At 42.2% G+C, this 26,573-nt stretch overlaps 1 protein-coding gene across 3 annotated transcripts in view; it reads right to left on the reverse strand.

The window, feature by feature from the left end:
• Window positions 1-521: 521 nt before the first annotated feature.
• The window catches only part of macrod1 (mono-ADP ribosylhydrolase 1), a 100,882-nt gene continuing 74,830 nt past the window's right edge, over window positions 522-26,573 (reverse strand). For 2 of the 3 annotated variants that reach the window (XM_035650425.2, XM_035650423.2), the window contains 5 exons: window positions 13,561-13,682; window positions 11,957-11,987; window positions 9,664-9,737; window positions 6,156-6,237; window positions 522-1,015 (listed from right to left, as the gene is read on the reverse strand). In XM_035650425.2, the coding sequence (XP_035506318.2) occupies window positions 981-1,015; window positions 6,156-6,237; window positions 9,664-9,737; window positions 11,957-11,987; window positions 13,561-13,682 (344 nt within the window). In that variant the 3' untranslated portion in view covers window positions 522-980. Of the gene's footprint in view, window positions 1,016-4,148; window positions 4,179-6,155; window positions 6,238-9,663; window positions 9,738-11,956; window positions 11,988-13,560; window positions 13,683-26,573 lie in introns of all 3 variants that reach the window. The other variant, XM_035650424.2, reaches the window with a different exon arrangement.

Genomic DNA, 26,573 nt, shown 5'->3' on the forward strand with positions numbered 1-26,573 from the left:
AAAAACAATCAAAATAAGTTCTAGATTTATTGTCTCTTACTGTCTTATTTAAATACCTATTTGTTGAATTGTCACACATTATTATTGGAAAAGGACTAAACACAACATAAATGTCATTTTGATATGCACCCAACCTATCTGATGATACTACTGGCTATTCTTTATATATTACAGAAGTGTAAAATCTTTATCTTCAGAGTAACTAGTACCTACGGTTGTCAAATAAATATAGTGCGGTTAAATTTTCAGTATTTGCCTCTAAATTGTAATAAGAAGTATAACAGAAGCATAAAATTGAAATACTCAAGTAGAACTGCCTCAAAATTGTGCTGAAGTCAGAACTTGGGTAAATTTACTTTCCAGCACTGCCGACAGATAAACAAAGTCCCACTTTCTGTCTCCTTCACATACAGACAGGAGAAAACGAGGATGGAAATATTCATGTGAAGATTTCCCCTGTGACGCTCAGCTCACTGACTCGTATTGCATCTCGGGAAATAATCAATTCTCACACACCAGAAGCCTGTGCGATTCATTTTAATAAGCTTTTGTCACATGCACACACGGTGAAATCCCCATATTCAAACAGCACACACGGCACATAGCTCCGGTTGTTAACGTGATGCAAGGCAAGCACCGACGATCACTGACAAATGGTCGAGTTAGGGCGCAGCTTAAGGTACGCAGTCCATGTTTCACCAGAATTATCAGCATCGCTCCATACATTTCATTTTGACACCTCACACATATTAGTGAGAAGAAACGGAAAAAAAGTGCTCTAATGAACATCTGCCGAGGGGCCGGTATGCACTTCAAAGCTGAGCGACATTAACCTTCAAAAAGAAGCAATCATTCATATAGCAGTCATCCTCCAGCTGAAGAAGGTCTTGGTATGCGTCATCATTGGGGAGAAGGAATCTGGTTGTTGTGTGTTGCAGTACAGTATGTATCCACAGCAACAACATCTGACAGATCCTCTCTCAGAGTTTACTCTTGACAGTGGCTTCTGTGGGAGCTGAGAGAGAAGAGGGGGAAAAGTCAAACAAGGGAAGAGAGCATTTTCACCTTGGTCGTGCATTTTGGCTATTTGAGCTTCGGAGGGATCTGCTAGCGAGGATTAGTCTACCCGGTCCGACGTGGCTGCAGACACATTCAAAACATGCAAACACGTGCACATACACGTCAACAGACGGCCAGTGTGGGTGGTGCCAGGTGTCGGAGACACATAAGGTTCGTGGTGGCGACTTGGAGGGCTGCCTGCAGCGGCTCTGTCACACAGACAGACAGTTCCGCTCCATCTACCAGCCAAGCACCGCTACTGCTCGCTCACTGCTGCTACAAAATCTGCTGCACGTCCATTAGAGGAGAAAGACACCAACAGCGAGCACTGACTCTTTTTTTCTTTTTTCAAAGGGACGCACCTGCGTTTCTGGAAAAATAACAGTCGACAGAGCCAGGGTGAGGGATGTGAAAGTGCCAATCCATGCTTCCAATACTGAAACTTTCACACGTTGAAAAGAAGACAGTCTATCCACCTCTAAAGCTCGGTGGTTCATTATTCATTATATGGAATAAGAAACTGGCCATGAAATCAAAGCTAATATTATGCATTAGTCTTTAAGGCAGCAGAGGAACAAGCTGTAAACACTAACTGATATATTATGACCTGATAAAATTATTGCGGCAAACATGCAAGAAAACAGTTACTTCTAGACACAGAGCCACATTGTGTCTAATACTCACTTCCTTTCAAGCTACATTTCTTTACACCCCCCAACAAAAGCTTTTTTTTTTTTTTTGATGTTAAAAACAGCAAAACAACAGGCTGAAATACATTAAAATGCCCTGTAGAGCGGCTGATAATCCTCTGTGGGTTTGTGACTATAAGTGACATAACACCTTTCACATTACAATATATAAATTCTGACTAATATCAATTTCACTCTAAGTCTATTGACATTTGGTGTAACTGCTCAATGAATCCATTTGGGAACAGGGAATCGGTGGCAGACTTTCGTTCCGTCCACAACCTTAAGACGAACACAAGATTGACATTCGATACGAACTCTCTCTTCTTTGAGGTTCAAACTGAAATCTGCCACTGCTCCTCTCCTACTGTATCTGTCCTTGAGTACAAACGTTGGCTCACTTTTTCCAGATTCCGAGGTTCTGTGTTGTACAGGGAACCGAGACACATTACAAGCTGTTGAACTCATACCCACAGTTGCACATTGTACTGCATGTTCTTTTTCTTAGTCATTGTTACATTTCTATCTTGAAAAAACATCGCTCAGTAAACATCAACATATTGTATTTGAATTTTGTGTACAGCAGAGAGTACAATGGCATCACAGTTTGAGATGCAATTATTTTTAGCAACTGATCTTCCCTGAGGCCTGCACGAAAAGACGAGAGAAATCCTTCATGGTATTGGCCACTACTGTCTGCAAAAAAAATGAAGACTCTTACCCCGGTATCATGGTTTAAAGCTTATGTGAGAGATATATACGGCTACAAAGTTGTTTGGATCCTGCTCTTGTTTTTAACAGGCTGCTCGTCTGTCTCATATAGGTGAAATACTAAGGTGCTTAGTCTAGTGTATGTTTTTATCTTGTGTTATACGATACGTTTTTTTTATGTGAAAGTGTCTGCTGATGTTACATTATTCTGCATTTCTAGATATATGTATCTGTTGAGCAGCATGCATGTTAATGTTATACTGAGTGATACATTCAAACCCGGGCCATTTCTCAGTTGCATTATATTTACTGCCACTGAGTCCACGAAATTTCCCCTTTCATTTAAAATGAAACACAACAGCCCTTCCTCTGGTTTCAGTCTCAGCCTTGCATCACTGGACTGGCTTATGGTTTTGTTATTGTTGTTGTTGTTGTTGTTGTTGTTGTTGTTGTTGTCGTTGTCGTCGTCGTTGTCCATTTTTTTCTCATTTCAGTTGAATTAATGCTATTATTGGTCACACAATCCTGGAAACTGTATTTACTAAATGAATAAAGCCCTTTCATTGTGACCGCAGTGTAAGCTGAAAGCACAGCAGGTGGTGAAGGCACCGACTCAAGCCCATTCTTCTACAGCGCATCTATCTGTGTATTGAGAATATGAATTTGAGCGACCCCGCTCTGTCTGAATAACTCTAACAATTTTGACCAACTTAGATGTCAGAAAAAACTTGAGGAGGTGAACATTTGTGGGATTTCTAGATTATTTTGTCGGTATTCAGTTAGTTGCTGGAGTACTTCTATGATAGCAGAAAGAATGAGATGGTTGAGACCCCTCTCTCGAAATGTTCTGGAGGAGAGAGGTGAGTTTGATTTATGGCAGTGGTAAAGTGAGACATTAGAGGTTATGGCTGCAGTTGTAATACCAATGCTTAATTTGAATAATTGAGTGAATGACTGATCATGCTTAGGAGCCCAGACCGCTGTAACACTATCAATCACGGGTGTAATCAAAACAAATGGGTGAAGTCATCATGTCACAGCTCAAGCCAACACAAAATTTACGTATTTACCTAACTTCATTTAACCACACAGATCAATCCGCAATGATGGGCCATTACTTTCGTTTTAGTCTATTTTGAAAAGTGGGTGAGACAGGAGTCGCGGATGGAAAGGAGAACCTTGGAGGCTGAAATCGTGGCCGTCATCTTCTTTTCTTTCATTGTTTTTCATTGAAAGCAGATATTTTTTCACATTCAGAGGAAAACACCTGCCACATATTCATCCTCAGCAAAAGCTTGTAGACTAGCAAGCTTGAGGCCAACAGTGGCCATTCAGGAATGAGCAGAATGTATTTTAATTTAACTGAGGTGGAAACTGGCAATTTGTTCCCATTATGTTTTTCAGTTTTTCCCCTCTATGACAAAGGATTTACATTTCACACATTGGTTAAGGCTGCAAATCTACAAACAGAAACACAAGGAAGTTATTCCTCCGAACTGACCAAACTATACACGCACGCACATGCACACACGCACACACACACACACACACACACACACACACACACACACACACACACACACACACACACACACACACACACACACACACACACACACACACACACACACACACACACACACACACACACACACACACACACACACACACACACACCATGTTGGTTACCTGAACAGTACACTGCTGTCAGTGGTCAGGCTACAGGGGTGGACACAGAAATGAAGGCAAAACAGATGAGTGGAGTGAGACACGACTTTCCAACAGCGAAATGAGGAGAAAACACTCAAACACAAATTGTATATTTTGCGGGTTGCTCACTGCTGAAAACAAGGTCCTAGAAAGGCGGTAAGAGAATAGTTCTGCATCTTGGGAAACACATTTTTGAGAGTTAGATGATAAGAACAACAGCTGAGTGTAGTTTATGCGGCGTAGCCTGCCTCAGTTTGCTCCTCACATTTACATTTTTCACATCAGGTGTCTCATATGCTGATAAAACCCAGCCGTAATGTCATTTACACTGAGCCACATATGTTCTGTATTCACTGATAAGCCAAAAAACATGACGACCACCTGCCTAATGTGCTGCTGGTCTTCTGTGAACTGCCAAAACAGCGCGGACCTGCCAAAGGCAGGGACTCTACAAGGCCTCTAAGGTTGAAGGTGCTCCGTGGTGTCTGGTACCAGGATGTCAGCAGCAGATCCTTTAAGTCCTGCGAGCTGTGAGGTGGCCCATATCAAAGTAGCTCACGTCTTTACACCTGCCCATTTTCTCCTGCATGCAACCCGGTGTATGTGTCTCTGTATGACGGAATACAAATCTGACTGTAAGGATCAAAGTTTAAATAGCTATCGACTATGTTCCGAGTGGATTTAAAACAAATAATTTTTATAACATATTTTAACAGCTATTTGCTTCTAACCCTGTATGGAAGTGATGATTGCTATCATTGTTGTACTAACTGGCTCAGGTTAAACCCTTTGAAAAAAACAGATACATACTGCAGAGAAGAAGGGATTTCCAGTAGTGTAGCGTATATCGGAAATATTTTACATTGGTAAGTGCAGTTTTAAAGGGTGAAACCTCTTTGAAGACGTGGAATCGGATCTAAACAGACATTTGGATATTCACTGATGACTGATATCAGAGGTAGTGGTATCGGAATCAGACAAACCAACACAAACACACGGATGATTTGCATGGATTGACTCATTCAAAATAAACAAGTTACAAAATGTTAACTCTTGAGCTTTAATGTGTGATTTGTTTTTTAACCTAGACTGAGGGTCCTGAATCCAATTCTGTACCGAACACACTGACATGAGGTTTCTGTCATTGCAAATAAGTGTATATTCAAAAAATATGGACCTTTAACTTTCAAGAATGAATGTTTTATGTCCTTCCAGCTGGGTTTTTCTGGATGCACCTTTTCTTGCGACCTCTATAATATATGAATGGCTGCTGCAAGATGTCAGGAAAGAAGGGTAAGAAGTGACACATTTTTAGTGGTGCAATAAACTCATAAAAAGAAAAGAAATATTGATTTTGTACATTAGATGTTGTTTCTCAGTGAAATATTCCACACCATTACTTGCATGACAGAGTATGTGTAACACAGATCACTATTTGCATTTGTCAAAGTGTCACACATTGAGTGTGTCTCAATGACTTATTAATCACTGGAATCTGTGTTCTGATGAATTAAATTGGCTGCATGAATAAAATAAATAAATTCATGAGCGAAATAACAAGGCTGTTTCTCAGTTTGTCAGTCATGGGAGAGGCCATTCCAATAAACAGAGAATATGCATCACTGCGTGTCAGTTTTTCATCTCTAAATGTCATACAGTGTTTCTCTGTGTGCACTCTTGTGCTTTAAAATCATTTAATAAAAGAAACCTGAACCTTTGCCATTCTGCACGTTTGTGTATTTACATTTTTTTTCTGTCACGACATGTATCTTAACACACACACACGTACTGAATGTGCAAATAGCATGCAGTGGATGATGCAGTGTTTATCACACCAGCGTGTGTGTCTCAGTTAGTGCGTCCAGCCACATTGAACTGGGCTGAGCTGTCCTCACTGTATATTTGTGTGTGTGTGTGTGTGTGTGTGTGTGTGTGTGTGTGTGTGCGCGCGCTCGTGTGAGAGAGAGAAAGAAAAAGACACCTCACCAGCTGGGAAGTAGAGCGGGAGGTTCTGCAGATACAGCTCCTTATCCGTCGGCAAGAACACACAGAAGATGACTCTGTCCAGCTGAGAGACACACACACACACACACACACACACACACACACACACACACACACACACACACACACACACACACACACACACACACACACACACACACACACACACACACACACACACACACACACACACACACACACACACACACACAGAATGACCGTTATCACAAAAAGGCAACAATGTAAAAGTGTGTGACATTGTGTGGCGGTGATATTAGGCGGATGCAGCTAATGCATTAGTCCATTACTCTCCTATTAGCTCCCTATTATAATCATACCACAGCTCAGTGCTTACTACACAGAGAGCTGGCGACAGTGTGCTGTAAAGAGAGAGTGAGTGTGAGTGTGTGTGTGTGTGTGTGTGTGTGTGTGTGTGTGTGTGTGTGTGTGTGTGTGTGTGTGTAGAGAGAGAGAGGGAGAAAAAGAAAGAAAGAGATTAGAGAGAGGAAGGAGTTCTGGGTAGATACTATACTAGATACTACTGAATAAGTACTTGTATTGTGTGTGTGTGTGTCTATGAATGTGTGTATAGTGGAGAGAAAAGGGACTCATGCCCCGAGTGTTATACTGTGTGTGTGTGTGTGTGTGTGTGTGTGTGTGTGTGTGTGTATGTGTGTGTGTGTGTAATCAATCTCATGAGAGATGAGAGTATGAGAAATAAACAGGAGTGGACTCAATCCAGACTCATGGCACAAACTCTGTCCAACACACACACACACACACACACATACACACACACACACACACACATACACACACACACACACACACACACACACACACACACACACACACACACACACACACACACACACACACACACACACACACACACACACACACACACACACACACACACACACACACACACTGCCATAAACATAATAACGTTCAAATAATATCAAGACACTGGTCCAGTGAGTGCAGCTACTTAATGACAATAAACACTCTTTATGCTCTTGTGTTCTTTAGCTCCTGGCCCGCCAGTCTATAAAATTTACATTATGGTCTGTATATCTGGACATACAGTAGAATACATAACACTATATGCCTGATGATTAAAGTTGCAATAGGTACAGTAAAAAAAGAAAAAATGCTTCCAGGGTCATAAACTCCACCATGGTCTATTATTTCTCAAACTTACATTATTACCATTATGATGTCTCTACAAAGTTTTAGATTTTTTTTCCGTTCAGGGCAAGGTAGTACAATTTATAGCCAGGCTGTTTCTATTACTTCCTGCCTGGCGAGGGAGTTAAAGTCTCAATGCTTTCAAAGACATTTCAGCAGCCTGCTCGCCCGCAGCCGGTGTTTTTCAGTCCCAGCTTGTTGCACAATTAACATTACTTGCCAGGATTTGAATGGAGGCTAAAAGGGAAGATATGGAAATTCGTGGTAAGTAACTACTTCCCCTGGGCTACAGTTCCAAATCTCTAACCTCCACACCAAGTTTCCTCCACTTGTGCCATTTTGCAGCCTCCCTCATTCAAATTAAGGGAAATGCTTGTGAGGAAAGATGCAAAATGGCCTCCAGAAAATGGTAGCTGTGGGGAGCTCATTTTGATACTATTGCAACATGGACACAGGAGATGTTAAATCTAACAATAATATCAATATGAATATAATCTACTCTCGCAGAACTGCCTGTCTGTAAGTGAAGCACAGTGCAATAATTCCCCTCCTGAACAGAAAGTCTGTCTGCAGCCAAGTTTGTGGAATGGTTCACTCTGTTCTCACAGATCTGCTGTGTGCAAAGTCTGATGGAAGCAAACTTTACACACAAGTATGAAAGCCCAACCTGACGTGTGATACTGTCTTTTAGATTGCACTTAATAAATGTAAAATCAGTATCAAATACATAAAGTCATGAACTGACTGAGCAACCGTAATCGGCATTTTAAGAGTTTTAAGGGCGGTGAAACAAGAGCATAAGGAATGAACTGTAAATTTAATGCAACACTGTGTTTATCCACTACAGTACTTAATGTGAGCTGGAAAATATGCACGTACAGCTTTCTGCCTTGTAACTGAACATTACAAGGCCAAGATGATGAACATCATGTGATGTGATTGTAATCTCCACTAGTGAGTGGACCTGATTATGTGCGAGGCTGTTTTCTCAAATGTCATACATCGCTTTCGTTCAAAATTTCTTCTTTTTATGTAACTTTGACAATGTCTTGGTTATTACTGTCTTGCAGCATTTTGTAAAAGCATGATCTTTGTTGTTTTATGAATAAATGATTGGGTTTTTATATTATTCCACTTGGTGCAGCTTGTTGGCACGTTGCCCCTCCTCGAGTCCATTTTGTGCCTTACTGTGTCTGCTATTTTCAATTTCCTTTTCTACATTACAGCTTTCCAAGCCAGAGTGAGCTCAACAAATCACACTAAAAAAATATGTAAAACCGAAGCAGCTCAATTCAAGAGTAAACGCAATTTCCTCCGGTAAAAATCCTTATTTTATGTGCATGCAAATGAACTAGGTCTCACAATCTCATTTGTTCACAAAAAAACCGTTCCCCCCCATGAAACAAAACACACAGTTGAGCTATTTCTGAGCAGAACGTAAATAAATGTCTCATTGATTTGGCTTACTGGTCCTTCTTTCAGTCGTTCAAGGCTTGTTGACTTTTGTACTCTATGGTAAATTATGTAATGTTTAATGTTCGCTTATTGCGCTCGGAGTGGGTGATTGCGTCAGTTGGCTGGTATAGACTCTGGAGACACCAGCGCTAACAATAACATCGTCAACACTCTCTCTGGGAGGTGATCCAGCCCGGGAGTTAAAGACAGAGAGAAAGATTGAAAAGTGGAGTAGGAGGAGACTCAAGACGTGAAGACGGAAGAGGGGAGGAGAGTTGAGAGCACGTAAACGACTGATTGGAAAGTTTCTTCTTTGTTCCAATCTGTCATCTCCCCCTCTGTCCCTCCGTCCCTCCCCTCCAGTCATCTATTCCATCATTTTGTCTTTTCTCCGCTCTGTGTTTCTCCGGAGAGAAAGTGTGTGTGTGTGTGTGTGTGTGTGTGTGTGTGTGTGTGTAATTGTGTGTTTGTGTTCGTAGGGTTTAGTCCCGCAAGGAGCTAATTAAAACGCAGACTTTGCCATGAGCATGAGAGCCAGAACTTGGGAGTGTGTTTAAATGTATGTGTGTGTGTGTATGTGTGTGTGTGTGTGTGTGTGTCTCGCTGTGTGTGCGTGCGTGTATGTGTTTTTGTCAGTTCACCCTTCTTCTTGCTCTCACCAGAAAACAAAAACAACAGCTGTGAAAGGAATAATACCTAGAGGAAATGGTAGGGAAAAATTGCCAATCACGCAGTCACAAGCACACACACACACACACACACACACACACACACACACACACACACACACACACACACACACACACACACACACACACACACACACACACACACACACACGCACCTTGTCATGATGTGTGTCCAGATACTCCCTCACAGTTGCTAACGCCTCGTGCACAGCCTGTTCAGGTGGATATCCTACACAAACACACACAACATCAAAAATATACACACAATTTGCAGGAGCAGATGCAGTGACAGATCTGTGTGTTTGCCTTCGGTCGTCTGCATTCTTTTTTTTTTTCACAGGTGTCTGTTCTTCTTTCCTCTATTCTAACACCACGTTCTGTTTTCTCACATCCTCTCATCCTCACTCGCCTGTTCGGGTGGGATGCAGACATAACACACTCGTTGGTTACGGGAAGACAGATTGTGAAAATTGACAGCGCTTCTTCTTTATTCATTCAGCTGACGAGACCTTTCACTGCTAGAAACTGATCCCCACTGTTGGTAAAGCAGCACAAAGGCATTGAAAATTCATCATCTGGCCAAACTGTTGAGCCTAAACAAACACACTGTGGTATTATACAGTAATTATTCCATACGTCCAGACAGGGGGTTCAACATCAGACCATAGGGGAAAACACTGAGGCGTCGAATAACCATCAAAATAAATACATGAAGTATTCACACTGAAAGCAATGTGATATGTCAAATATCAATTATTTGACTTCTTAATGGGATTTTGTTTTGCCTTTCCATGAGTAATATTTAAATCAAATAGCTTTTTTTTTTTATCAAACAAATGTGTTTTAACTCTTCTACATTCATACACTACAAATTCCATCAGCAAATATATTTTGAATGAAATATTAAGTTAACACAAAATAAGACATAATGAGGACATTTTTTCAAGGAACTAATTCGTAAAGGTGCAAGATGCCAATAACAGTCATATTTCTGAAATACTGAAAACTGAAATATAATGTTTTTTGGTCTGCACTCTCTGAGTGCTCTTATTAAGGTTAAGCTTAAATCACTTGATTAATATCAAGGAAAGATCAGGTTCTTAACCTATGTAAAACAATATATTTCCCAAGCTTAAACCAAACAGTTTTTAAATGAACACATATAATACAAGTGTCAAAATTCTGCAATTCCTACTTCCACCATCCACTCAGACCATCTAGTATCTACGTCAGGGTTGCTCTCCTTGATTGGCTGAGGCAGTTGTTGTCCCAGGGAAGTCATACAAATTGTGGGTCTCAGGGGAACAACCACTTGGCAAAATCAGTACGTGCCAGCTGGAATGATTGAAATTGCCTCTGTTGCTGAGGACGACTGCAGGAATTTTGTAATTGTGTCAGACTTTGGAGGGACAACCATATGTTTGGGAAGTAGGATACATTGGTCATATTTTTTCCAACTGAAAGTTGCTCAATTCCTTCAAAATGAATTTGGTTTCCAGGGCTTCAAGTGCAGTGTTTGTCAAAAACTACTACTGGGACTGGCTGGAAGCCATTTTGGCACCACTACCATCTTCTTTTTCAATTTCATCACATCCCAAAGAGGCTGAAACAGTGATGAGTCGAGCTTCATGCCTTCACAGCAATTTAGTCATAGTTCTACCTGTAAACCCCCAAGAACCTTTAAACTTCCCTCTTTCAAAATGAGCTAAGATTGCAGAAAAGAAAAAGTTGTTGGATTTGTTTTTCTTCCTCTATTTAGATATTTTCTATAAAATATTCTTGAGACGATGGGCATAGCAGGTTTTCCTTCCTTCTTTCCATCCAATTGCAGCAACAGAGCATCTTATAACAGTAAAATAAGGCAATCTTTTTCTACTCTCCAAGAAGAAGAGAGAAGGTTACAACAAAAACAAAGAGGAAGACCTGGATAACTCCATGAGTCAATCAGAACTTTTGGCTTTTCCTCTTTCTAGCAATGGGAGAGTGTGTCGACAACCATCCCACCCCGGGGAGTGTTTAAGCACCATCCTTAACTCTCCCTCCTGCCAGAGTGAAGGGGGATTACAGTCAATCTGACACTATCTCTGGTCTAATCTATTTTAATCTGCCAGTCTTAATCCAGGGCCTTAATCAGAGAACCACCTCTGGGCTGCAGGAGATAATGTGACAAGTGGCACCGGGTGGCTCGACACTCTGGTTAAACAGAAACACTGATACTGGAAACAAGGACTGGATGGAAAACACAGCCAGCGTGTGCAGCGTATCAACTCAGGCACACAGATATATTGTTGTTTGATGAAAATGGTTTTGCTCTGCAACAAAAAAAACAACTATTGAATTTAAAAAATGGAAAATTGTGATAACACACACACAGAGATGAAAATGTCATGTATTGCATTGCATTTGTTCTGGTCTGAGGGGAAGACAAACACACAAACACACACTGACCGTAGATTCCAGTGGAGATGCAAGGGAAGGCCTGCAGAGAGACGATGGCAAACAAAGTGGTTTGAGTTCAAATACACACACACACACACACACACACACACACACACAAAGGATCTTGACAATCTCCTGACTGGCAGCCTGTTTTTCCCTCAGACTTTCATATCTGGTCTATTAATTTCATTATTTTTTACTACTACCAGCGTTGACAACTGGAACAATTACAGCACATTTAAAAAAAATATTTTTTTTTTACATAATGGTATTGTTCAAATGACAGGCTTGAAAAATGTAATCTATCTTTTAGTCTGGAGTGGCAGCAGTTAGCGATGCTCACTTTGCATTAGCAGTAACTTAAGACACTGGCATTGCTCTCGGAGAGCTTTCAGTAGATTAGGAGGTTTCTGTCAATTAGCTAAAATTACAAACAGTGACATTTAAGTACAGACATGCATCGCTCCCTGTGGATCCCTTGTGAGTGGGTTGGTAATTTAAAATCAGCTCAGGAGCAATAAAAACGACTAGAGAGGCAGCCACAGGTTGTAAATAGATTGAATGGCTTAACAGTATCAAAATGGAGCTTTACATAATAAAAGGTACTTGAAATCCATATGAGGCAGGTTCATGCCACATGCCCTGGTTCTGAGTTGAGTCATGCAGCCAGCAGACTTCAAACTATATCAAATGTGGCAGATTCTCAACCTGCTATTAAACATGGATGTTGTTTAAAGCAGACAGTGAAGCTGGCCAGTCAGGGTGAGATCAGACATGACTCCCAGGTTCCGTTAAGACCAAAGGCAAACATACAAAAATGGATGGAAGTGAACCAGTAACAAAAAGGTTAAAGGGGTTATCGAAAAAAGAAAAACCCCACTACGCTGCTGCTGGGTTGAAATAGGGTGTAATAAGGTCCAAACCATTTCTGACCAGCCCACATGCATTCAGCACAGAAGTGTTTGCTCAGAAGGTTGCAGCTTTGCTTGTGCAGAGATTTGATTTCAATCTACAGTTACATCTCTTTTCACTTTACTCTTTAGATTTTCAAGGTCGATAATGATGTCACAGTATTGTCTGCATACCTCCACAGCACAAATACATAAATAAATAAAGTTTAGGAATGAAAAAGAAATGCAATTGTAATTGTAAATCTTACAAATACAAAAAAAACTAATTGTTTGCAACTAGTAAAATATAATTCTGTTTTAAACTCTAAAAATTCAGCATCTATCTTCTCACAGCCTCCGTGAGTCTTTCCTCATACTGAACCTCTGAGATTATTTTCATGTTGCTTGAGTGTTTTCCTTTGACTGTAACACCTCGTTCTGTTGTGAAACCTCCCGCTTGTGTGTTTCATAAAACCCTCCTACAAGTAAACACTCCAACCTGCGGCTCCCTCTTTTCTCTTCCTCCGTCCACTTCAGTTTGAATGTAGTTTCCTTTGAAAAATCCTCGCTCTTCTCTCGTCTCAGATTTCTGTTTTAACTATAGAATCTCATCACACAGTCCTGACTGCAGTCCTTGCCTCCTTTTTGTGTCTCTCCTTTAACCTTCCCTCTCTTTTTTCATTCTCATTCTGCCGCCCCTCGGTCTCATGCCTCCGCACTCACCACGGAGCGTGCGGCGTTTTCAGTGGCTGATTGCAGGCTGTTCTTGTAGCACGACCTCAGAGCTTTCCTCTGCTCCTCGCCAACTCCTCCTTGAGCAATCGGCCCCACAGTGTGGATCACATCTGCGGAGAGAGAAGGGTAGATATATATAGATAGATAGATGTATGGACACAGTGTAAAATGAATAGAAGTACAAGGGCAACCTGCACCTTATTTACAATTTTTTTGTGTTGTAGATTAAACTTAAAACGGATAAAAAAAATGGCCATTTTTGTATATTGATCTACACTCTTTGATTCCGTACTTTGTAGAAGCCTCTTCCACAGCAGTTAAAGCCTCTAGTCTTCTTGGGTAAGTCTCTACATTGGCTGAACCACTCAAGAACAGTCGGAGACTTGTCCAGAGGCCGCTCCAGTGTTGTCTTGGCTTCGGCTTATTGTCGTTCTGAAAGTTGAACGGTCATCCCAGTCTCAGGTTGTGTGCATTCATCCATCCATAAACTCTGAACCACTTCTGTCTCTGCAGCTGAGAAGCGCAGCCTACTGCCGCCGCCACGCCTCCCCGTGAGCCATGTGATGAGCGGCGCCTGGCGTTTGCTTTGATTCCTGCCAAAAATAGTCACATTTCCATCTCATAAGACTAGAGAATCTTTTTCCTCATATGTTCAGTCCTTCAAATGCTGTTTACAAACTTCAAGCATATGTGGGCAGTCATATGCTTTTCACTCAAAGTGGCTTGCCAAGTGGCTGGAGAGCTGCTCAGATGATTGTCGTCCCAACAGCGTTCTTGTCAGAGTGACGGTTGGCCCTTCTTGCCTGGTTATTCAGTTTGCTTGAAGGGCAAACTCGAGAAGGAGTCCTGTTGGTTTTAATCTTTTTCACAATTATAAAGGCCACTGTGCTCCTGGGGACACTCAAAGGTCTTAATATCCTTGCCCTGATCTTATACCTCGGAACTCAGAGCTCAGAAGTCATCGTTCCGTTATAATCTCGCCCGTCCTAGTCAAAATTCAGACTCGGAAGGTTAGAGGGAATTCGCCACCCCCACAATGTTTTGGATTGTGGAATAATTTCCCAAGTTTGAAATTCAATCATTCATTGGTACTATTTCACGTTTGATTTTAACAAAACACGTATTGCAGTCATAAACGCCCTGCTGTCACCGGTTTAAATGCTGCATGCAGGTCATTTTTAAATGTAAAGGTGGGGCAGGTAACCCTGAAACACCTGCAACGAATGTCCCGGGTGTTTGTCCTTAATTATAAAGTTAACTGTCCGAAAAAGTAGATTTTGTGTCCAAATTGGGAAATCTGCTGGTTTGTTTGAGGCTGCCAGCCAATTAGCCTGATGACCTCCAGTGTGGCTGCCAGAGAATGTAGCATGACACCAAAGAAGCTCTCTCGACTATTTTAAACTATTCTCACAGAAATGCTTCATTAAGTATGAGTCTACTCAAACTGAAAAGAGTTTTCTGTCTCTCAGCAAAAATGTCTTCAACTGTTTCTAAATTCTTTGTACAATATTATTTGTGGTTTCCTGACATGCAGCAGCTGAAACACACTCGACTAATACGTAGGTTTTTTCTTTGTGAAGTTAATGACTGAGTGAATGTTTTACAAATATTTCATTTGGACTAATTGATTAAATAAAGGGCAAATGAACTGAAGTGTATTGAACTGAAGGCAGAGAGGGGCGTGGAGAGAAAACCTCATAAACAGTCTGAGCGAGGAAGAGAGAGCTGCAGTGGAGACGGGGTTTAACCAGCCCATACACGACTACACCAACACCACCACACATTCTGATGAGGCTCAGCATGTTGCTCTCAGCGTGAATCCCGAAGCTGTGATAAAACCCAGTTGCACCCCTGCCTCTTCACCCACAAAAAAAATCACACTTTTACATTTAATCTATTTTTTTTTTAAACAGGATCCCATGGCAGATCAATCTTGACACTTCCGTCTTGTCAGTTTTGTGTCGGTACTGGACGGATCTGCAGCGTTGCCAGATTTGAATGACACCAGACAGCCCAATCACAAGAAGGAGCCCCATCAGGGGTTTTTGATTGACATGTAAGCTCACGAACAGTGTAACAGCTTATCAGTGAAGGCAATTATTCCATTTGAGCTTATTTGCAATGAGGAACAGGGTTCAGTTCTAATTGTGTAAATTTAGTAGAAAAGCGCTGCCTGCATTATTTGTGTGTGTGTGTGTGTGTGTCACAGGAGTGCAGCCCATGTTAACAGGTTCGAGCGGCCACACAGCCCATGCCTCGCGGCGCGTCATCTCGTTTCTGGGAACAATGCCCTTGATTCCCAGAAAAATAGACATATTGACATCATGTGAGCAGCAATGCATGAAACCAAAACCTTTCACTGTAGCTTCAATGTCTAAGGTGAGGGGCAGGTTTTCATCCCAAACTGCAACAAAAATGATAAAAATTTGTTGAGTCATATTTGCGGGGGGAAAAGAAGAAGAAAATTAACAGAGTTACTGTGTCTCACCCTCCTGGGCCAGATTTATCTTTTACAATTCAAAACAATATTAGTCTAATTAATTATATTAAGATGGACATTAATTAAGCTCTCTCCCTCTCTCTCACACTCACACACACACACACACACACACACACACACAATTGATAAGCAGCTGATTGCACAGCAGAAGGCGGCCAGAGGAAGCTGTTTAATCCAACCCCTTGGGGGATCGGAGACTATTAGGCCGAGAGTTCTGGACTTTTTTAAACATGATCTGCTGATCCCATTTCAGAATCAGAAATCCACAACTAAAGCATGAAAGGCGTCCGTTCCCCTATACCCATTACAGGCTTGTTTGTTGTTAGAAATTGTTACAGCTGTAGCCATTGACAAGGAAATCCTGCCGGCTGACCACAATCAATGGAGGATATTTGGTTTGCGATGCAGGGTCTGCTCATTGCTCCCAGCCACTGGACCAGAGCTCCTGCTGCCAGAAAACTGTACTGTACTGTACAGTGTGTTTTTTTCAAAGTATTTGAGATACTGAAGCTGAAAGAGAGGAAACTTTTGTGAAAAAAGGAAACCTGGTTTCAATCAAAAAATAATTGTTATTAAATATCCTTAAAGAAAAGAAGAAGGCAAGTTGCAGTAAACTTCCAGGGACTGAAAATACAAGAACAAGCAGGAAACCTGGTGTAAAATCTGACTGTAAGAAAACAGTGACCCGTTTAAACACCCAGCAGGTGCTAAGCAGGTATTATATAATTTGTATAGGACTGACGAGAGCACTGAGCAAGAAACCCGACAGTAAACTTATCAAAAACCACACGATGTGATGCTCCGGTGTCCCGCTGAGACCAGAAGTGCAGGGATCAAAGTCTGGAACGAGAGAGTTGCAGATGTGGACTGAAAGAAACTTTGATTAACGTGACAATCCGTCGTCAAGATGCTTGCTGATGAAGGAGAGAGCTCGGTCCCTGAGAAATCACTTAGTCTGACTGCATCAACCTATACAGAAAGAATAGTAAGTGCTCCAATCAAAGCCAGTTTAGACATTGACATGGCTATGAGACACTTAAATTCACCTCTTGCATAGATTTGATTCATGATTTCTTTCATATCTCATGGAATAGAAGATGCATATACAGTACAGAACACTACAGTGCAGCTTCTCATCAGTGACGATCCTCCTGGAGGTGTCATATAATTGTGAAAATTGTATTTTTCTCGGTCAGAAGTGAGATGCGCAGGAGCAAGATTCGTAAACCCCCCCCCCAAAAATATCTCTTTTAAAATCACAGAAGACCAAGAAAAACAGCAAGTACTCATATTTTAGAGTTTGGAAGCAGTGATTGTTTTTCGAATCTGCTGACTTTTCTTAGCCATATTTAAGTAGTTCTAGTACATGAAACATGAAACTTTGTTTTTTGTTTAATGAAGGCTTGCTCAGAATTATTGATTTGGACAACAGCCATTTTTAGGATAATAAAGTAACACGATCATTTGGCTGAAAATAAAAACAAAAAAGGCCATAACCCAGGTTTACACTTGATGTTCATGTGTTGTTTTTGGCTTCATGTTGAGTTGTGCTTCTCATTAAAATTATCTGATGAAAAATGAATCAGCTCATTACAGACACTGGTCCAAACAACTTCCCATCAGAACCTTAAAATACCCTAATGCCGTATTCTGTATGATCCTGCAGCGTCCGAGAGAGTATTAGAAAACCCTTTGTCGCATTAGTACAAAAAAACAACAACACTGGTTTGAAACTGCAAATTTAGGAGCTTCTGAGGACTGGCTATAGAATGAATCACTATTGTGATTCATCACTTGGTGAGCAGCAACATATTTATTTATAGTGCATGAGGATGCTGCGGATGAACAGAACAGAACACGTGAATTAGTTAAAATACAAAGCAGAGGAAACACTTATGGACTCATGAGTTTAATTATCTTAGTCAAACGTGCAGTCGTGCATGAGGGAACAATAAAAAAACAAGACAGTATGAATGGAGAGGAGTACAGTGTGGTCATGACGATACAGTTTGGCACGTTTGCTCTCCACGTGTTTGTCTGTGCGGTGTGAAGTTGTGTATATTGTCGCGTGCGTGTTTACTGTCCTCTCAGTCTGAACTACTGCTGCAAGTAGCCCTGAGTGAGTGTGCGATCTCAAGAAGTCGTTCAGCCATGGCAACACATCAACGGCGCACTCAGCGGTGGCTGGGTTCACAACTCAGTCGCGTGTGTTGTGTGTTGTGTGTTTGCGTGTGTTGTGTGTTTATGTGTGTTGTGTGTTTGTGTGTGTGTGTGCGCGCTGTATGTCTTGTGCTGGTTCGGTTCAACGGTGGGTCACTTGGTGGTCATTCATCTACATGTCATCTGCTAAATGTCACTGCCCCACACACACACACACACACACACACACACACACACACACACACACACACACACACACACACACACACACACACACACACACACACACACACACACACACACACACACACACACACACACACACACACACACACACACACACTTACACACACACACAAAAATACACTGTTCCTGCTAAAATTGAATTGTAATCTTTAATTGCCTTGGGGATTTTTCCTCATTGCCGACTCGGTCATCTGTTTTTCTGACCCTCTTTTTTTTGTTTTGTTTACCGGGGCCATTTCCTCTTTTCCACTTTCTCCCCATCTCTTCCTTCCGATCACTCCATCTTCTGCTCACTCTCTCTGTCCTTTGTCATCACTCTCCTCCCTCCCTCCCTCCATCACCATTACCTCATCCAGTCATCCCACCTCTCCTCTGGCCCCCATTACCCTCTCCTCCACCTCCGTTCTATCCCTTCTTTCATTTGGTCATCCCTCCCTCTCCTTTCTTTTTTCCCTTTACCGTATGCCCCTCTCTCTCCCACTTTGTCCCTCTCATCCCTTTACCCCTGTATCCTTGACTCTCCCTTCTTTCCTTCCCCTATTAGATATTTCCTTCACCACTCTTCCTTACTTCTCCCCTCTCTTCCTCTCTCTCTCCGTCACCTGAGGTAGACAGTTCTGTCAGGAGTCGGCCTTATTTACAGCGTCTCTTTGCTCCTGTTTACATTATCGATCGGCAGGGTTGCTTTAGTTCCACCATACATCATCACCCCCTCCTCCTCCTCCTCCTCCTCCTCCCTACCCCAATGTTACGGCTGCTGGCTCATATTACCCTGATACACAGAGGGGGCGGGGTGGGGGCTTGATGGTGAGATGAAAAGCTAGTGGAGCATGTTAGGATGTATGAGGGATTTATGTGTGAAGGAGTGTGTTGTGGATAATGTGTTGTGGAGCCCGTGAGAGCAGCAGTATTAAAGGGAGAAAGCAGATGTGTGTCTTCTGAAAGTGTGTGTGACTGACAGTAAGAGTGTGTGTGTGTATCTAAAATGTTGAAAACACACCCGCTCACCCTGTATGATGAGTCCGTTGTTAGATCAGAGGTCAGGGCTCTGTCGTACTCTTCCACGCCACACTCAGAAAATCTTTTCTTTATGCACATGGCTTCGTGCACAGAAGAATTTGTGCTCCCTGTATTGTTCCCGGTTCTTGGCCACATGTTGAGCCTCTAAATTCATTCTTTGCTAAGATATCATTTGGTCATCCTGGTTTTCTTTTGCCAGAAGGAGTCAATCTCAGGAGAATTCTTAGGATTAAATTTATTCTGCTGTGTCCCGCCTGTTTTAGCTGGTAAACAGGTAAAGTTGTGGATATGTTGATGCTGAGACCTGTTGGCTTATAAAATATTTCTAGCTTGCCCATCTCTTTTTTTTGTGTGCATGTTTTTGTAGTTGTTGGAAAGGATGGCTATAGGCAAATGTCCAAGCTGCCTGAACAAGCTCTGCTGAATGCCTCTGTGTTCATGTGCAAGGGTTTTGGGACATGAATTAATGGAGAGAAACCAGTGTGAGGATAAAACCTTGTCTCTCTCCGGACCTCAGGAAACTCAGAAAGGTGAAAATATAAAATACATACATACATTTTTCTAACGATAGGTAAAGGCCTGCAACTAGTCAAAGGAAGAAAATTGTGTAGCTTTCACTCACAGCTGACACTGGATAATGGTATGGAAAAAAATACCTTCAACAAGCTTTATCCCCTAATTATTGAAGAAATCTCTGCTTTTCTGTCCGACCGTCTGTGATCATCTCCACGACATCTCATCCGTTCGACTTCACACTTGGTTTGTTTACTGGTGAGGAGTATTAACTGCCCTAACCCTTCAAATGAGCAGTTTGTGAGACCCCAACCATAATCCGTCCATTTATTTTAAACTGGACTCTTTGTAATGTCACTGATGATGAATGTTGAATATACAGCTAACAGCTTCACAGTCAACGCCGCACTTTCCAGGATCCTCAGCAAAATAATCTGGCAGGGTTGAGGTAAATCGGATGAGCGGTGGTCATGAAAATCAAAGCAAAGACACACAGACAACAGATTTCTGGAATTATTAGAAAGATTGAGACACAACCTTTTGAAACCATCTAAATAAAATCCGGTGGACTCAAATGCACAATCAAATTGCATTTACCTCATTATATCAGGTTTCCACAAATCACTGTGGTGGCCTTTTCCTGTGTTTTTCAACAAGCAGTTTTCGACCTAACAGCAGCTATCATTGTGCTAGTTGCACTCAGTGCAAAAACATGCATGTAATGGCCACATTGCATCATCCTGCTGGAAGTTTAATATTTGCAAATCGCCATTACATTAACATGTGCACATGTTGAGCACGTAACACATTAGTTTATGATATGCAGAGAGAATTTCTGCCTGCAGTTGAACATTAGCATGCAATTTGAATTAATGGCTGGCATTACCCCGTGACTTTGCAGTTCAGTGATGCACTGTATCTTTGCCTCTGTGGGGCTGAAAAGGTCAAACTTCCACAAAGAGGAGGGAATCATGACCTATTGTCAAACAGATGAGGCCTTTTGATTTTTACCCTGCAGACTATTTTTTCCAAAGCTCTGAATAACAAGCTTCATCGAATCATAACAAGGTATTCTATGAGATTAAATTCCCTGTGGAACCAATGTCACGTTATCTAGCTGTGCAGTTCACTGGATGTCCACTGTCCAGTTTTTATCTCCTGCCCCTTTTATTTGACTAAACTGTTCTTATAAGCTTCAAACAGGTTCAAATGATTTCTCCCCTTTTGTTAAATTATGTAATCACATAAGCATTTCTATAGCTATTCAACCCCGTAATGTCATGTGTATGTGCCTCATGTAAACTTCTGAGGCTCAATTCAATATTTATATGATGCTTCAAGTACCTTATTTGTGTCTCTTCAAACACTCAGAGACAAAAATTACCAATAATTACAAAAAAATATGTATCATCATGGTTTTGCATTTATTCATACTGAATAGCCATGTTATCTATATAAATTATACTTCTCACTTACAAAACTAATTTCAGCATGTGTAGTGTAAAATCACGAAAATAAAAAATTTCTGAAGTCCAAGCACAAAGAGATTTCCGAGTAAAAATGCTCATCATGGAGGCATAATGACCTCGCTCAGTTATATCTCTGAAGTGACAAGTAACCACAGTGGCAAGATAAATATAGTGGAGTAAAAAGTACCATATGGAAAAATGGAAATACTGAATAACAAAAAATGTTGTCCTTAAATGTACTTTGTCCAAAAGTCTGAGAAAACTTCCTCAAACATTTGGACTCCACTAAATATGATTTAAAGTAAGGCACAGAGCGGGTTGTACTTTCAGTTTCCTTTGAATAGAGACACACTGACTAGTTTCATCAGTCTCATCTTAAACCTTCACCGTCTTCTTTTAGGCACGTTGTTCTGACCGAGACAGCACCCCTCCTCACAAAGTGCTGATGACCTATGTAGATCAGAGTAGTTTCCTCAGCGTGTACAAAAACAGAAATCAATCTGATTACACCTCTAACTATAACACAGAGGCTCTTAGAGATGGCATTAAGACACTCTTGAATCTATGGGTGTTTTCTATAAAGGCCAATCAGATTATGCAAAACTTGCCACTGTAGGCCAAAATATTTCAGAGAGAGAGAGAGGGAGCATTTAGCAATTCAAACACCACTCACTCAGCCAGTGGTACAGATGACAGCAGCTCCACAGCAAGGACAGCAAGAAACCAAGAGACACATCAGCCAAAAATAATGGGATTCATAAGCCTTGATCACCAGCCGCTGTCTGTTGTGGGAGATGAAGGGTTCAGACGACTCTAGTCCTCACGACTCACACAATCTGCCAACTGATGTCCATCCCTGTTGTACCAAAACAGTCCAGACACATGTCGACCGCCTCATGAAGGACAACATCAGAGATATAACTCGTCCTCTTGAGAAAACAGAAGACACTGACTGGGGTGTAAATACTTGGAGACCCACGTTGTTACAAGCATCCAGAACAGATTCTGTGACATTGAATCTGAGCGTCTGTATACCATCACTACAGGCCTTCATCCGAGGTGAGAAAACTTCATTCACACATAATTCACATTCCTGTGTTAGTGTGTTAGTGTGTGAGTGTGAGTGTGTGTGTGTGTGTGTGTGTGTGTGTGTGTGTGTGTCACTCTCGGTGCGTTTGAAAGAGCAGGTGAGAAAACTGGCAAATGACTATTGAAAATGATCCAATTGAGAATTGTTACTACATTTTTCACTCTTGTGGTCTCCACAATTTATATTATGTCCTTGTGCTTCTTTTGCATGTTAACTTACATTTTAACTAATGTTTCTTTCTTTTTTTACTACCCCCTTTGCTGCTGTAACACAGCGATTTTCCCCATAGTGGGACTAATAACGCATTATCTTATCTTGTCTTATGGTATTGCATGCATTGGAAAATGGAGCCAGTGTTCGCTATGAAGCCAAGTTCATGACTACTCAAATCAATCTATGGTGCATAAAATACAAGAATATTTTTTTATTCTCTATTGTCTCATGTTTCTCTAAACTGTAAGATCTCTTTCTCTTCTAGAACGGAGCAGTTGTAACTAGACCCAAAGTTTTTCTGATTGTGATTTATGAAAATAGAATAGGTATCAGTAAATACTGCTTCCAGTGACAACGTTTTGGTTGGGGCATGTTTATGTAAAACATATTGTTGTACATGTTTTATCAAAGGTGTGTGTACGTGTGTGTGTGTGTGTGTGTGTGTACGTGGGCGTCACACTGGCATGGCCCTTAAAAGAACTTGACAGTGAGCCATCTGGTGACACCCACCTAGTCTATTCTGTTTCTGAGCCATTCCAGCTTTTTTTCCCTGCTCATTGTCATTACCCCAGTTTTTTTCTTTTTACCCCTCGTGCTCCCTTTCCTCTCCTCCCCCTGGTCTCTTGCCATTCTTACCTGGGAGGCCACGAGTCACTGCCCCTGCTTTTCATACTCAATGGCCATCCGTCCGTCCTCTCCCCTCCCCTCCCCTTTCTCTGTCTCTTCTCCTATACCTCCATCTGTCCTTCGTCTGTCTTTATCTGCCTTTAAAGCAGGAGGCAGGGAAAAGGCTCGCTGCACCTTTGTGCGCTGGGCCTCAGTTTATGCTCATCCAAGCGGACACAGCTCTTAAATCCAGGCCCCGGCTTTGGCACAAAAGGAATGCTCAGGTCTTGCAAAGGCCCCTATTGCTCTCCCTATCTCTGAAAAAGACAAAGGGGCAGTTATTCTAAACGGGGGGACAACAGTCGATGGAGAGGGGGGAGAAAGATGCCAATGCTAAAAGGAGCACACATAATTCTCTTCATCTCAGAGCGGCCGCAAAGTCGTTCTTCACTCCCTCTGACTCCCTTTTTCCCTGAGCCAAGCAACACTGAGACTTTTTCTTTTTCATCCTTTTTTTCTCCTTCAAGGCGAATGAATTAACCGAATGAATTAACACCAGGGCTTCTGCTGCTGCTGCTATGATCATCATCATCATCATCACCACGCTCATCCTCATCAGCAGAAGCAGCAGCAGCTTTGATGAAGCTTTTTAACACCTAGTAGGATCGCACTGCTGACGCCGAGGCAGGAAGAAGCAAAGACGTCGACAACCTTGTCAAAAAAAAAAGAAAATAGCCCCCCAAACTAGCAAGGTATCACAGTCTAAGTCTTTAGCCCACAGTCTTATCAAGTCTCTTGGCACTACTAAAGAAACCTTACTGCTGATGATGGTTGGAACTGAGGAGGAGTGGGGAGGAGGTGAGAAGGGGAGGGAAACCTGCGAGATACTGTATTAGGGAGAAAATGTGGAAAGAGGAAAGAGAAAATAGGCGGGGGGGGGGGGGGTTGAAGAGACAGAGAGGTGAACAAGTGGATGACGGAAATAGGAGGAAACAAGGTGTTTAAGTGGCTGATCGCGACAGGCAGGAAGAACACATCTTCAGAGAAAGAGAAACAGACACGAGAGAGTGTCAGGGTGACAGACGGAGCAGAGAGACGGAGGTCTTAGAGGAGAGGAAAGGGGTGAGTCCAGGGGAGTGCAGTGAGGATTTTAATTAGCGGTAATTGGCCACCGAGGGAACTGAGACTGGGAGACGGGAAGGGAGGGGGAGCGCAGAAGCCAGTTTTTTGACAAGAGTGATATCTCTCTTGCTTTGTACCTCTCTATTTCCTTCAGCACTTTTTCTGCGCAAGCCTTTCCATCTCCATCTTGTTCTCCCTCCATCTTTTTGCACCTCCAACCGTGTTACTCCCACTCTCTGCCAATTTCCCTCTAAATACAGTTGACTGCAGAAAAAAAACCTATAAGGTATTTGGCAAGTGAGACGAGATAAACCAATGTGTAAAATTGTGCTGAAAAGACGTGAAAGCTGTGCTGCTACAGCTCTACAGCAGGGTTCAGCTTATTCGCCCGCAGACTCTACTCGTGTGGTTCATTCTCACGGCATCAAACAACAGACGAACAACAGTTTGTGACGAGCTGGTGAACTTGGAGCATTTAGCATTCACTCCAAGTGAAATGAATGTGTTGCTCTGTGTCGCTGTGTTAATAATGGCCAGATGTCTTCTAGCAAGTTTGAAAAAAAAGAAAAGAAGAGGGTGATAATATGTCAAAGTTCACAGTTGGTAAACGGTTGCAAGTACTAGAACTCCTAAAGGAGCAGCGTCACTGCTCAAGTGGGTCGACGGCAAACGAATGAGAGAATTACACAGGTCGCACACAAGCTGGGAAATAAGTCAAATTATCCACCACTTTATTCGCAATTCAACAACACATTCAATATCAACACAAGTGCAGCTCCCAGACAATAATTCATCTGCATTATATCCATGGGAAACTATTACGCTGTTACAGTAGTTTGGCATTGATTAGATGTTGAGCACAGTTTATCATCTGATCGTTGAAGCAAGACTGTAAAGCTGTTTTCAGTCACGAACGCAGTTCACAACAACAGGAACATTTCCGGCACATCTGTGGCGTCTGGGCAGAGCACGCGGGAGGCAGGACGTGACGATATTTCACTGCGGGAAGCAATGTTTTGTTATACAGTGATTAACAAGCCCTCTCGCTCACTGTGATTTTTTTCTTAATATTATCCTGCTTTATTCTCACATCAGCTCACACTCAAATTTTTCGTCCTGGTGTGTTTGGCAGGGGAGCGAGGGGTGACTAGGGAACAGGTCGGCAGGGGTAGAGCTGTGTTTATCGGTACACAGGTGAGCTCTGAGGTGCTGGATTGTCCGGACAACACTTTCGACCCACGCTCCCTCGTCTGGCAACCGCAAAACACACACCTACACAAGTGCACATGGATGTCATAGCATACACGGGGCTCGCAAGTGAGCAAGACACTCTGTTATGCGGACACAAACAGACTGATCGCAAACCGTTCCACTACTAATCAGAATCTCATTTACAGTGGCTCATATGCTCCAGAGTTGACAGATTGCTGATTTAACTGCCTTTAAGTGTCAGTCAATGTGTGAATTTATGCAGGGCCGGCTTGGAAAATTCCAGCTGTCATTTGCCAACATCCCAAATTGCATTTGACTCTTGCTAAACAGCAGCCGTAGTGTGCAATGCGCTCTGCGTGTTGCTAGGTTACGGTGCTGGAATGCTGCTGGAAGTGGCTCCGGGATCGTCGACGGACACTCTGCATGGAGGGCTGACAGCCGGTCCTCCGGACCATTTGGCAACTTATGAGTCCGACTCTCTTGGAATCCCACATCTGGTGGCGAGCCCATGCAAATCCAGATCAGAGTGTTGGCTTTGAGACTGGACCTGTCTGTCAAACTCTCTGCCTCTGTCCTGTCAAGTGTCAATTTTATGCGTCGCTCTTATCCACTCGCTCTTATTCCACACAATCCTCTGCCTGCTTTGTTATCTCTGCTTCACGTTCCCTCTGTTTTTGCTGTCTCGCGTCTCTGTCCCTCCTGCTGGGAGATAATCAAGTCCTGTTGCGAGTGTTTAAGCATCGGAGCAGATGCATGTTGAATTATGTCTGGGGAGAAGAGAGCCAGTCTCCAATTCACGTGCAGGGTTACAGCCACGCACACGTGAATGAAAGGTAGAGAGGCTCAGGCA

This window comes from Scophthalmus maximus, chromosome 9, assembly GCF_022379125.1.
Source record: "Scophthalmus maximus strain ysfricsl-2021 chromosome 9, ASM2237912v1, whole genome shotgun sequence".
Taxonomy (NCBI): Eukaryota; Metazoa; Chordata; class Actinopteri; order Pleuronectiformes; family Scophthalmidae; genus Scophthalmus; species Scophthalmus maximus.